The sequence below is a fragment of the Lytechinus variegatus genome, chromosome 3 (assembly GCF_018143015.1).
Source record: "Lytechinus variegatus isolate NC3 chromosome 3, Lvar_3.0, whole genome shotgun sequence".
In the NCBI taxonomy this organism is placed as follows: domain Eukaryota; kingdom Metazoa; phylum Echinodermata; class Echinoidea; order Temnopleuroida; family Toxopneustidae; genus Lytechinus; species Lytechinus variegatus.
The window spans coordinates 13,449,777-13,464,441 of NC_054742.1; the positions used below are offsets into that span (position 1 = coordinate 13,449,777).

Consider the following 14,665-nt stretch of genomic DNA (forward strand, 5'->3'; position numbering starts at 1 on the left):
AAGGATAAAAGATTGAATTTTGTTCACACTTGATAACCCCCTCCATCTGATTTTACAAATCATACTAAACCATTGTTTCTACACTATAGCTGGGTAAACAAGAGTGTCGCTAAGGCGAACACAAAATACGCCCGCCTGTAATTGGTCAAGCAAGAAAAGTGGAAGGTGGCAACTTCACCTTTGACCTTAAAATCAATAGAATGCTGGAATCTATGCTAGTATCATATAAACCAAATTATGTGCCTACATGGATAGTCCGGCAGCCCAGGAGGTTTATTCAACCGAAAGCCGGACAAGCAAATGACCCCATAGCTGGATGGCATGGACCTTGAAGTTTACAAAAATGCATTGCTGCCGGGTTCTATGCGTGGTCTTTCCTCCAAAATGACGTAATATATGACGTCACTACAAAATGGCCCTATTTCACAATTTTTCAGACATTGTACACATATCATGAAGTCAAGGGAGAATATCTCAGCCAAATCATGCTTGTTTTGTATGAAACTTTCACAATGTATTGTTCAAGTAGTGCACAAGAGATATGCAAAATTTCACGAACAGAAATTATTGTTTACATATGCAAATTACGTAATGAAATTTGCATATCATTAGTTTTGGAGATTTCTCGCATAAAAAATTGTCAAAAATCGATTTAGAAATTTATTTTCTTTTGTAGTGTACTTTATTTGATATTTTTTCTCTCAAGCATAATATCATTGTCTTCATCTATATCTCTACTTTAAGAAAATATATAACAGTAATTGAAAAAGACATTATAGACTGTGATTTCAGCCCCCTTTCCAATATGGTGCGCACGTAGAAATCGTGCGTTTTGGGCCTATTTTCACCATATGGCTGACGTGTGCGAACGATATGCCTACTTTATTGATGTTTCCTGCATTTTGCATGATATTAAATCTTCCAAACAACATATTTTCTTCTTCATTATGTCTCTGGTGATCAATCAATGATTTCAGCAAAAATTGATTGCCCACTGGGCAGTCTATAGGCTACGTTTTCAGCCTAGTTTTCAACAACAAACCTATACAATGTAAGACTGCATCGTTGTAGTCGAGTCGGATAAGAGGTTCCTGTACATGTGTACCATCAAAATATTGATAACTGTCTCGTTAATGAATCTTGATGTTCCCTTCCCAAAATCGTGTCCAACGGGGTTCAAAATTGATATCTTTGGCGGCCCTCTTGGACTTTTTTAAAATGAAAATCAATTATTTTCATATTTTATTGCACAGAGTCTGACAATGGGACAATCTTTTAATCAATACGCATTTCTCTATGATTGGGATAGTAGAAATCGATTTAATTCGTTTTCTGATGATATATTTTGAAATAAAATTTATCCCGAAATGGGCATGATTTTGGTCAAAAATTTGTATGTGCATTGATATCTATCTGTTCAATCATTAAACATCAACAACTATTTCAAAATATCAGCATTCGACACGAAAGAGGATATAATATACCGATAATACTGTAACGCTTCATGACAATATGTATGTCTTTATTTGCTTAGTTAAAGGGCAAATACCATTATTACCAATTTATTGGAAAATATGCCACTTTGGAGCCCATATTAAGGTAAAAAACGTTTCTGATATGGAATAAAGCCACTTTCATTCTTTTTAAACTACATGGAGATAAGAAGGGTAGAGTTTCCTCTATCTGCTACTAGCATACCCCTTCAGGGAGCGTAGAAATCACCCACCCTTTTTCATATTTTACCTATTTGTGGGAAAATATGCTTTTTCAAGCCCCCATTGAGGCAAAAAGTGTTGCTGCTATGTAGTACGGCCACTTTCATTGTTTTTAAACTATGTGGAGACAAGAGTAGAGTTTTCTCTATCTGCTACAAAAAAGGTGTGCTGTTACAGCAAAGCCTACTCCCTCTGAGGACTGCTAAAGTTACCCGATAATTATACGTATTTTGCCCATTAATGGGAAAATATGCTATTTTCGAGCCCCCATTTGGGCAAAAAGTGCTTCTGCTATTTAGTAAAACCACGTTTATTATTTTCAAACTATATGGAGACGAAAGAGTAGAGTTTCTTCTATCTGCTACATATAAAGAGGTGTTGGCATAATGGAACATACTCCCCTTGGGGGGTCGCCAAATTCACCTAACATTTTTCCATATTTACCTATTTATGGGAAAATATGCTATTTTCGAGCCCCCATTGAGGCAAAAGGTGTTTTTGCTATGTGGTAAAACAACTCTTATTGCTTTTTAGCTATATGGAGACGAAAGAGTAGAGTTCCCTCTATCTGCTACATATAAGAGGTGTTGACATATTGGAACATACTCCCCTTGGGGGGTCGCCAAATTCACCTAACCTTTTTCCATATTTACCTATTTATGGGAAAATATGCTATTTTCGGGCCCCCATTGAGGCAAAAGGTGTTTCTGCTATGTAGTGAAACTACTCTTATTGCTTTTAAACTATATGGAGACAAAAGAGTAAAGTTTCCTCTATCTGCTACATATAAGGAAGTGCTGGTACCATAAAGCCTACCCCCTTTAGAACTGCCAAAGTTACCCGCCCCTTTTACGTAATTTGCAAAATCATGGGAAAATATGCTATTTTCGAGCCCCCATTGAGGCAAAAGGTGTTTCTGCTATGTAGTAAAACTACTCTTATTGCTTTTAAACTATATGGAGACGAAAGAGTAGAGTTTCTTCTATCTGCTACATATAAAGAGGTGTTGGCATATTGGAACATACCCCCCTTAGGGTGTCACCAAAATCACCTACCCTATTTCATATTTTAATTATTTATGGAAAAATATGCTATTTTCGAGCCCCCATTGAGGCAAAAGGTGTTTCTGCTATGTAGTAAAACTACTCTTATTGCTTTTAAACTATATGGAGACGAAAGAGTAGAGTTTCCTCTATCTGCTACATATAAAGAGGTGTTGGCATATTGGAACATACCCCCCTTAGGGTGTCACCAAAATCACCTACCCTATTTCATATTCTAACTATTTATGGGAAAATATGCTATTTTCGAGCCCCCATTGAGGCAAAAGGTGTTTCTGCTATGTAGTAAAACTACTCTTATTGCTTTTAAACTATATGGAGACGAAAGAGTAGAGTTTCCTCTATCTGCTACATATAAAGAGGTGTTGGCATATTGGAACATACCCACCTTAGGGTGTCACCAAAATCACCTACCCTATTTCATATTTTAATTATTTATGGAAAAATATGCTATTTTCGAGCCCCCATTGAGGCAAAAGGTGTTTCTGCTATGTAGTAAAACTACTCTTATTGCTTTTAAACTATATGGAGACAAAAGAGTAGAGTTTCCTCTATCTGCTACATATAAAGAGGTGTTGGCATATTGGAACATACCTCCCTTGGGGGGTCGCCAAATTCAACTACCCTATTTCATATTCTAACTATTTATGGGAAAATATGCTATTTTCGAGCCCCCATTGAGGCAAAAGGTGTTTCTGCTATGTAGTAAAACTACTCTTATTGCTTTTAAACTATATGGAGACAAAAGAGTAGAGTTTTCTCTACCTGCTTCATATAAAGAGGTGCTGGTACCATAAAGCCTACTCCCTTTTGGAACTGCTAAAGTTACCCGCCCCTTTTACGTAATTTGCAAAATCATGGGAAAATGTGCTATTTTCGAGCCCCCATTGAGGCAAAAGGTGCTTTTGCTATGTAGTAAAACTACTCTTATTGCTTTTAAACTATATGGAGACGAAAGAGTAAAGTTTCCTCTATCTGCTGCCTATAAAGAGGTGTTGGCATATTGGAACATACCCCCCTTATGGGGTCGCCGAAATCACCTACCCTTTTTCCATACTTTACCTGTTTATGGGAAAATGTGCTATTTTCGAGCCCCCATTCAGGCAAAAAGCGTTTCTGCTATATGGTGAAGCCAGTTTCATTCTTTTGAAACTACATGGAATTAAAGGAGTAGACTTTCTTCAATCTGCTGCTAATATTAAGTGGTTGCACAGCAAAGTCTATCCCCTCCGGGGGTTCCGAAAGTCACCCACCACTTTTCCATATTTTTTCCAATATGGGGAAAATCTGCCAATCTTGGAGCCTCTGAAGAAGGTAGCAGTCGATGTACCGCACTTTTTTTACATGTAGCTGATAGAAAAAATGCCTCTTCTTTTATTTCAAAGTGGTTTCCAAAATCAAAGCTAGCTTTACTATATAGCAGAAATGCCCTTTTGTCTGAATGGGGGCTCAAACATTGCATTTTTTTACAATAAAGAATGAAAATAGACATATGTAACTGATAAAGAAGATCCTACTTTGTCATCTTTATGTGGTTACAAAACAAAAACAAGGGCTTTACCGCAAGGCAGAAACACTGTTTGCCTCAAAATGCCTAATTTTCCGAGAAACTGGCAAGATACGAAAAAAAGATTGGGTGACTTTGGCAGTCCCTGAGGGTTAGGCTTTGCTATGCCCCAATTTCTTTATATGTAGCTGATATAGAAAAGTGATTTAAAGGAAAAAATTACATACTCAAAACAAAATGTTACCACATTGGGGGCTCCGAAAAGCACGATATCATAATAGTCAAGCTATGGATAATGGTATGGTACTGTATGTAACATTTTACTGGTTCTTGTGGGACTATGCTTTAAGGTGCCCGAGAGTAATTGCATGCAAAATGAAAATGTAGAGCAATGCCTCGAACTTCTATCTTTTTCAAGAGATTTAATTATCATAAAAATTGCTTTGTGTAGAAAATGCCTTTTACCCTCATACACATGATACAAGTAATACATACCTTTCTATCGATCGCTAAGTACGTTATTTTCTGCATGTTAGGCACATCAACAAAGGCGACCGGATGCAAGATGAAACAGATAGATGTCAATGCACATGACCATTTTGGTTCAAAATTTTTGATGAATTCTTTTTTTTTAATATATTAACCGGATTATTCAGAAAACAATTTCAACCGATTTCTACTATCCAAATCCTAGTGAAATGCGTATTGATTTAAAATTTCCCATTGTCAGACTTTGTGCAATAAAATATGAAAATAATTGATTTTCATTAAAAATGTCCAAGAGGGCCGCCAAAGATATCAATTTTGAACTCCGTTGGACACGATTTTGGGAAGGGAACATCAAGATTCATTAACGAGACAGTTATCAATATTTTGATGGTACACATGTACAGGAACCTCTTATCCGACTCGACTACAACGATGCAGTCTTACATTGTATAGGTTCGTTGTTGAAAACTAGGCTGAAAACGTAGCCTATAGACTGCCCAGTGGGCAATCAATTTTTGCTGAAATCATTGATTGATCACCAGAGACATAATGAAGAAGAAAATATGTTGTTTGGAAGATTTAATATCATGCAAAATGCAGGAAACATCAATAAAGTAGGCATATCGTTCGCACACGTCAGCCATATGGTGAAAATAGGCCCAAAACGCACGATTTCTACGTGCGCACCATATTGGAAAGGGGGCTGAAATCACAGTCTATAATGTCTTTTTCAATTACTGTTATATATTTTCTTAAAGTAGAGATATAGATGAAGACAATGATATTATGCTTGAGAGAAAAAATATCAAATAAAGTACACTACAAAAGAAAATAAATTTCTAAATCGATTTTTGACAATTTTTTATGCGAGAAATCTCCAAAACTAATGATATGCAAATTTCATTACGTAATTTGCATATGTAAACAATAATTTCTGTTCGTGAAATTTTGCATATCTCTTGTGCACTACTTGAACAATACATTGTGAAAGTTTCATACAAAACAAGCATGATTTGGCTGAGATATTCTCCCTTGACTTCATGATATGTGTACAATGTCTGAAAAATTGTGAAATAGGGCCATTTTGTAGTGACGTCATATATTACGTCATTTCGGAGGAAAGACCACGCATAGAACCCGGCAGCAATGCATTTTTGTAAACTTCAAGGTCCATGCCATCCAGCTATGGGGTCATTTGCTTGTCCGGCTTTCGGTTGAATAAACCTCCTGGGCTGCCGGACTAGGAGGTTAAGTTCAACTAAAGTTATTGCATGAACAAAGACTTCAGAAGGGTAAGATGAAAATGTGTCACTGTGATCTTGACCTTTGACCTTTTGACCTCAAAATCGATAGGCTTCCTGGGATCCTTGCTAGTATCATACACATTAATACATGAGCCTATGTTTAGTCAAACTGAAGTTTTTGCGTTTACAAGGACTGTAGAAGGGTAAGATGAAAATATGTCACTGTGACCTTGACCTTTTGACCTCAAAATCAATAGGCTTCCTGGGATCCATGCTAGTATCATACACACCAAATTACATGAGCCTACATGTAGGTTAAGTCAAACTGAAGTTATCGCGTTTACAAGAAAAAGTTAACGGATTGACGTGCAATAAAAAGCGGACGAAGATAATACCCCTAAATGCATTGAGTGATTTTAGGAACTGGCATTATGTACCATGGTTTATCATACAACTACATGTATGTGCATGATTAGAAAGTTACCTAAAGCTTCTAAAATTTGATTTGATTTGATTTTATTGTTTACTTCTGCAATTACATCATTCGTATATAATACATTTTCCATAACATAACAAACATAGTATATTGAGAACTTTTTTTTGGCATGAATCATAACTAAATGTACTAAAATTATCATTACAAACAAAACTGATCTCATACCAAATTAGTTAACATTTACAATTTGCAGGAGAAGGATTGTCATCATAAGCAGATTGCTTGAAAAAATGACAACCCCAGGTTAGAACTCATTGATTAATATAATACATTAATACAGCAGAATCGATAAACAGTTCATTTCATGAAAAAACAGCAGTAATTTAATTTGAGCAATGAAGATGGAGATAAGGATGAAGATGATGGTGAAATGGTGAAGATGAAGGCGATGGAGAGGATGATGGTGATGATGCTTTAATGATGACACATCGACACAGAAATTTTACTTCAAATATTCTGATATCAACATAGATTTAACGTTTGCCTTAAATGAGTAAAGAGACGTGGATCTTTTTATAGATTCAGGTAGAGAGTTCCACAAATCAGGACCATGGTGTCTTATGGATCTCTGCGCAATAAGCAATTTGGGGTTGATTAAATGGAAATTAGAATAGTTCCGCGTAGGGTATGAATGGATAGATGTGTTCATAGTATAAAAATTGTGAAATGAAGGTGGGAGCATGTTATTTACGTATTTGAACATAAGCAGTAAGCTTTGAAATGAGTTTATGTCAAAAATGGTTAGAGTCTTTAGTTTATGGAATAATGGATTTGTGTGTGATAAATATTGCGAATTAGTACAAATTCGAATTGCTTTTTTCTGTAATAAGTATATTATATTAATTTTAGTTTTTGCACACGTTGCCCAAACTATATTGCAGTACGATATATACGGCAATATTAATGAATTGTATAGTAGAACGAGTGTAGTATGAGGAATTATGTTTTTCATTTTGTAAAGTACACCTACGTTTCTGGAGATGTTAGTAGTTATACAACGTATATGTTCATTCCAATTTAAATGTTCATCTATTGTGACACCTAAAAACTTTGTTTCTTTTTTCCTTTTGAGTGGAATATTATCTATGCTTATGTCGTATGGAAACTCAGTAATATGTGAACTTGTATGCGTAAAATACATAAAGTTTGTTTTGTCTATATTAAGTGAGAGCCTATTACATTTAAACCATAAAGATAGTTTGGTAATTCACGATTAAATGTATCTACTAAAGTTTCTAAGCTAGTGTTTGAACAAAAAATGTTTGTGTCATCGGCAAATAATACAAATGATAATAAAGGCGTTACAGTAGTCAAATCATTAATATATATAAGGAAAAGTAAGGGGCCAAGGATTGATCCTTGTGGAACTCCGCATTTTATTGACTGAAAGTTAGAAGAAATATTGTTGTGAGTGACATATTGTTTTCTATCAGACAAATAACTCTCAAACCATGATAGTGCGATTCCTTGAATTCCATAATTTTCAAGTTTTTTAAGTAAAATCTGGTGGTCAAGAGTGTCTAATGCTTTGCTTAAGTCCATGAATACTCCTATTATGTGTTCTTTATTTGTCATTGCATTTGTAATTTTATCGTATATTTGTATTAAAGCCTGATCAGTTGAATGCCCTTTCCTGAATCCATATTGGTTTGAATTTAGAAACTGAAAAGTATCTAGGAACTTATAAAGTCTTTTGTAAATAATCTTCTCTAATATTTTGGATATGCTGGGGAGAATAGAAATAGGCCTATGATTTGTTATTTCGTGTGGATTGTCTTTTCTTAAAATGACTACATGGTCTGCGCTACATTTTACAAATTAAAAAATGTAAATTTGAAGTGCATTCATAAACTTTTACAGAATTTATACTTGAATCTGATATAATTGCTCATGCTCATGTAATTTTTTTTCCTGTTTAAATTCACTGGAGTGAAAGATGGAATGTTGCAAACTTATTTTCTTTTTGAATTATTGTAAAGGTCATAGCTTACTTAATTCTGGTAGATTACACCCTGATTTACAGGAGAAGTTTAGTACATTGCAAAGCAGAATAACTCTATGAAGTTTTGAATTACACATACTGGAGACAAGCCATAAGATCCTGGCTACCCATTGTTGACAAAGTCAGTGAAACAACTACAACTGGCTATACATCATAAAGTTAAATAGTATTTCAATTACAAAGTTTAAATGTAAGATTACCCAAGCTTCATAGGCATGTTAGACTATAAAACAGATTACATTAGCTCTACTATTATTGTTTTAGATAACTTTTGTACAGAATTTTCTATGAATTTTGAGAATTTGTGACATGTACATGTGACTAATGGTTATTCAAACTCAACATCATCTTCCAATTATGTCTATCACAGGCCAAAATCTTTTTAATTGTCATTATTCTATCTTTCATCCATTTTGATAATCTTCAAAGTTTAATAGGAAACAAGTGGAATGCCTCTGGCCGTCTCACCTGCATCACGCAGTTCAATATAGGGTCATTCCATCTGGATTCACCCAGTGGTTGCACCCGACCGTCTCAGAATTCGTTGTAAATTTGGTACACATAAAATTCACCATGGCCCAAGCACAAAACAAAAAAAATTAGTCAAATCGGTCGGTCGGTTCTCGCGCTATGGCCCGCCCTTTTCTCCTTGTTTTGACAAAAATGGGCGTGACCTTCAACTTTCGATGGCCATTGCGTCGTAACGTGTTGACCAATTTTCACGAAACTGGTACCATTTAATAGGAAATTCAGAGAGGAATTCAAAACATGCATCAAATAATGTCTTGGAGCGATTTATAAGGTAATGGCACTTGACCTTTACTTTGACCTTGAATTTGACCCCCCGGACAAATAATTTTTTTACTTGATTTTCGTGTATGTTAATTATTTGTATGATATTGACAAAGTATGTTAAAACCAATGATGATATTTTATTTCTTCACCTCGAAAAACTCTTCCAAAGCTACCATGAAATTTCACTCTAGTCCCACGTACTGATATTCATGTTAGTAAAGTGTTCAAAAGTTACATGATTTCTTCTAATCTTAAGTCACAGTATGCAAACACATTAAAAGAAATTAAGCTCATCAGTTCACAAATGAGACATTAAACATTTATGCTCATGAATAGGTATCTGTTTAGGCATTTTGATGCTCAGCAATATATATCATATATATATATATATATATATATATATATATATATATATATATATATATATATATATATATATATATGTATTTATATTCTTGTTAGTAAAGTGTTTACTTTTATCATCAAATTGTTGAGTATATGCTTATTTAAGGCTCCCATAATATATATATATATATGATACATATTGCTGAACATAAAATGCCTAAACAGATACCTATTCATGAGCATAAATGTTTAATGTTTCATTTGTGAACTGATGAGCTTAATTTCTTATCATGTGTTTGCATACTGTGACTTAAAGATTGGAAGAAATCATGTTACTGGTGAACACTTTACTAACATGAATATCAGTATGTGGGACTAGAGTGAAATTTCATGATATCTTTGGAAGAGTTTTTAAAGGTGAAGGAATAAAATATCATCATTGGTTTTAACATATTTTGTCAATATCATACAAATAATTAACATACACGAAAATCAAGTAAAAAAATTATTTGTCCGGGGGTCAAATTCAAGGTCAAATTAAAGGACAAGGGTCACGAGCTTATAAATCGCTCCAATGCATTATTTGATGCATGTTTTGGATTCCTCTCTGAATTTCCTATTAAATGATACCAGTTTCGTGAAAATTGGTCAACACGTTACGACGCAATGGCCATTGAAAGTTAAAGGTCACGCCCATTTTTGTCAAAACAAGGAGAAATGGGCGGCTGTAGCGCGAGAACCGATAAACCGATTTGACTAATTTTTTTTGTTTTGTGCTTGGGCCATGGTGAATTTTATGTATACCAATTTACAACGAATTCCGAGAGGGTCGGGTTCAAAATTGCACTTTCATTGGGTGAATTGGCCTTTGAATGACCCTATAGCAGCGTGCTGACTTTGAAAACTACTCTAACTCGCACAAGATGTTCAGTGATACATGGTTACTATTATGTCCACTTTTTATGAACTAGACCAATAAACTTATGATGGTTATTCAACAAAAAACCCCAACATGGCCAAAGTTCATTGACCTTACATGACCTTACATGACCTTTGACCTTGATCATGTGACCTGAAACTCGCACAGGATGTTCAGTGATACTTGATTACTCTTATGTCCAAGTTTCATGAATCAGATCCATAAACTTTCAAAGTTATGATGGTAATTCAACAGATACACCCAATTCGGCCATAGTTCATTGACCCTAAATGACCTTTGACCTTAATCATGAGACCTGAAACTTGCACAAAATTTTCAGTCATGCTTGATTACTATTATGTCCAAGTTTCATGAATCAGATCCATAAACTTTCAAAGTTATGATGGGAATTCAAAAGATACCCCCAATTCGGCCAAAGTTCATTGACCCTAAATGACCTTTGACCTTGGTCATGTGACATAAAACTCATGCAGGATGTTCAGTGATACTTGATTAATCTTATGTCCAAGTTTCATGAACTAGGTCCACATACTTTCTAAGTTATGACATCATTTCAAAAACTTAACCTCAGGTTAAGATTTTGATGTTGATTCCTCCAACATGGTCTAAGTTCATTGACCCTAAATGACCTTTGACCTTGGTCATGTGACATGAAACTCTGATAGGATGTTCAGTAATACTTGATTAACCTTATGGCCAAGTTTCATGAACTAGATCCATATACTTTCTAAGTTATGATGTCATTTCAAAAACTTAACCTCAGGTTAAGATTTGATGTTGACGCCGCCGCCGCCGGAAAAGTGGCGCCTATAGTCTCACTCTGCTATGCAGGTGAGACAAAAAACTACATGCCAAGTATTTATCATGTTTGTAATAAAATGTACAGGTAAAAATCATGCTCAATTTTCTGAGAAAGCAGTGAATGTATTTCAAGAAATTCATGACATGAATATTTGGGAGCTGCCCACATGTGGCATCACAAATTGAAATGTTATGAAATCCATTAGTCTGTTATTCATTGATAGATTCTCATCCAATCAGCCATTCTCTTGTTTTACTAATTATAATAAACACCAACCATGTAAAACTCCCTTTACATACATGTACATGTGTACCACATGTGTCAACGTCGAAGAAATAATACAATAATTTACATACCATCTTGGCTTTCCCCAATCATGTCTGCAGTATGAGCTCGCTTGCTTAGAACTGGAGTTTTGTTTAGAGCAGAATGTTTTCCATCTCTTCCAGTCTTACTTAAATAACGTCCTGCTGGAGCTGATTTTGCAGTCCCTGGAGGAATATCTTTCCCTGGAAAACAGTAGACATATCAAACATGAAGCAAAATACATGTAGTTAATTCAAGTACACAAAACAAATTATAAACAGGCATTAAATTTGAAACTAGGTGAGAACAGTCAGTTTACAATGGTACTTTGTGTCTATAAATACAGCAAATTGGGAAAAATTGAAAAGAACACGAAAATATTGAAGGAAAATACACTCTAAGAGGGGTTTTGAGAAAATTAATAGGATGAAGCTTACTTGGCGAATAGGCCTCAAACAGATTATTGGGATGACAAGTACGATAAAATAAAAAGTGAAAATAAAAAAAAAAAAATCGCTGCTCTGAAACTATATGTATTTCCTCAAAAACAATATTTTTTAAATGCAGGTGAAATCAAATCTCTTTAAGTAAATGAAATGTTATTCAATATCTAAGCACCAATCTGAATAATATTTACCTAATTTTGATTTAGGAACATGGGATCCATCTGCAGGTGATTGAGATGGGTCCTCTCCAGATGTCCTTTTCTTCTTCTTTTTCTTCTTATCTTTGCCATCTGTATCTTCAATAATGGGACTATCATCTAAGTCTTTGTCTTCTTCAAGTCCATCTTCCACACCTTCTTTCTCTCCATCATCAGGAAGATTTTCAATACATTGCCATTCTTTCCTTTCAAATTGTGCTTCTGCTGTTAGTTCTTCATAGGAACAGCTCAGCGCATTCACTAATTCTCGAGGAAGATCTAGATGTTGGTCCACAAAGAGATAGAGAATGGACGTAAGCTTGACTAAGAGTGTTGGAGCTGCTTGAACAGATTCATGGTAGAGCTGTCTCTGAGTTTGTTCTCCATCAAGTGTTAAATTATCAAAGCTATTTCTGAATATTTGACGATAAAGTTCAGTGTTTTGGAGGGCAAAGAAACTATTTCCTGCCTCCTCAGAGTATTTAAGTAAAGATGTTTGGTCAGAAGAAAAGTGTCCCTCATAAGATTCTGCTTCTTGCTTCTTCTTTTGACGTTCCTGGCTGCTAAGGAAAGCAGCCAAACGAGGATTGAGGTTGGCAAAGCGTAAACTACGAGGGAGCTCCTGAGGTTGCTTGCGTCTCCTCTTAGGCCGTTGAATAACTTTCTTCTGATCATAAAAGTAGGGGGATGGGACATGGTGTACTGGCCCAAACATTGTGCCTATCATCTACTTTCCTTCATTATACCCGTCCTATTGAATAAAGGTAGAAACAATGAACTGTGAGAGTAATAATTTAAGATAAATTGTAAACCATACCTGATACACCTGTACTTCATATCAAACAAGATAATCAAAGCCAGATCTGTGGTAAAATTATAATTAAAAGACAAGTAAAAAGTTTCTCGATAAAATTTCTAAAACCTTGATCAATTGTGAAAATATACATTGCCTAAAATTTGTTTAATTGTGAGTGCACACAAGTGCATTTTTCTAGGAAAAACGTTTCCCATGAAATAGTTTATTTTCCTTGCCGATGTCACGCATTGTCAATTTTCCCTTGGGGAAAATGTGAAATATTTGTTTTCATTGAATTGTTATTTAAAATGAATTGATAGTCCAATGTCTATGGACTCAACCCAAGGATTGGGTAGTGTAGCATGCATGGACCATCACCTGAGGAAATGCACACCCTGCGCAGTAAGCTCCCACTGCACTATCATGACCAAGTGTCAGTACTCAGTAGAGGTGCACAGTCAATATACATGTACATGTTGGAGACTCTCTCATATTGGAGACTACATGTAGAATCGATAAATAGGTCTATTTCTGTCAGGGATATGCTCAACTGAGACTTTGTCTGGCTTTGCAGCATCCCTTCAGTCAACAGACCAATTACGCGCCATTAGGCTCATAGTGGTGGAGCTCCATCGACGCCTTTAACTACAATGTCTAGATGAAGAAAAGGGTGCAATTTTGCACCCTCCTCGATTACTCCTAAATTTTGCTTTTTTACAGGGGAAAAAGGAAGAAATGATAAAGATAAATTTATATTGAATACAAGCAGCTTATACCACCTTTCACAAAAATATGCTGGAAAGTAGCGAATTTTGATGACAAAGAGATCAGGATCAGCCACGTTCTTCTACGATCGCGGACAGCTAAAAAGATTCGAGATTTTTTTCAGAAGGTGGTTAAGGTGGTTGTATTTAATATAAATATTTATCATTTCTTCCTTTTTTCCTCGTAAAAAAAGCTCAGACCCTCACCCTCACCCATGCAATGTTTTGAAATCGGTAGCGAATTATTTATACATGTGAGGAACTTGACGTTGGCTCTAAATCACAAATTTTGAGGCTAACTGGAGGATGGATATATCAATATGGAGTGAAATTAGGATGAAAAGTAAGAAATGAAGCTTCTTATTCTTTTAAAGCTAGATTTGGTGTAGGATTTTACAAGAAATATGCATTTTTTTCCCACCTTTGCCACTCAGAGTATCAGAGAGAGTTCACGGGCTTGATGTTCGGGTCGGTGTAGTGTTAGTGAAGTGGAGTGGAGCCTGCATGAACATCACTTGAGGTAACTTAGACCAAAAGCTTCTGTCTCTGTTTAATTGGTTGTTCCGCTGAACTCCGTTGGCCCCACTTACCAAATACAGAGACAGAAGTTCTAACTTGATCTGTACAGGGACTCAATGGCCATATGTTTATGTAAGTTCGGAAAAAACAGGGAAGTGAAGTTGCGCAACAGCCGAAGTAAGTCACTGATTTTTCCCCTTTTAAATTTATTTTTCCTTGTCTAGGTGCATTTCAGGCCAAA

The 14,665-nt window shown here is 35.4% G+C and overlaps 1 protein-coding gene across 4 annotated transcripts in view; it reads right to left on the reverse strand.

Moving 5' to 3' along the window:
* Positions 1 to 14,665, reverse strand: part of LOC121410265 — a 43,113-nt gene that overhangs the window by 24,658 nt on the left and 3,790 nt on the right. For 3 of the 4 annotated variants that reach the window (XM_041602228.1, XM_041602226.1, XM_041602229.1), the window contains exons 2-3: positions 12,340 to 13,096; positions 11,753 to 11,905 (exon numbers count right to left, since the gene is read on the reverse strand). In XM_041602228.1, the coding sequence (XP_041458162.1) occupies positions 11,753 to 11,905; positions 12,340 to 13,072 (886 nt within the window). In that variant the 5' untranslated portion in view covers positions 13,073 to 13,096. Of the gene's footprint in view, positions 1 to 11,752; positions 11,906 to 12,339; positions 13,097 to 14,326; positions 14,514 to 14,665 lie in introns of those variants that run through there. The other variant, XM_041602227.1, reaches the window with a different exon arrangement.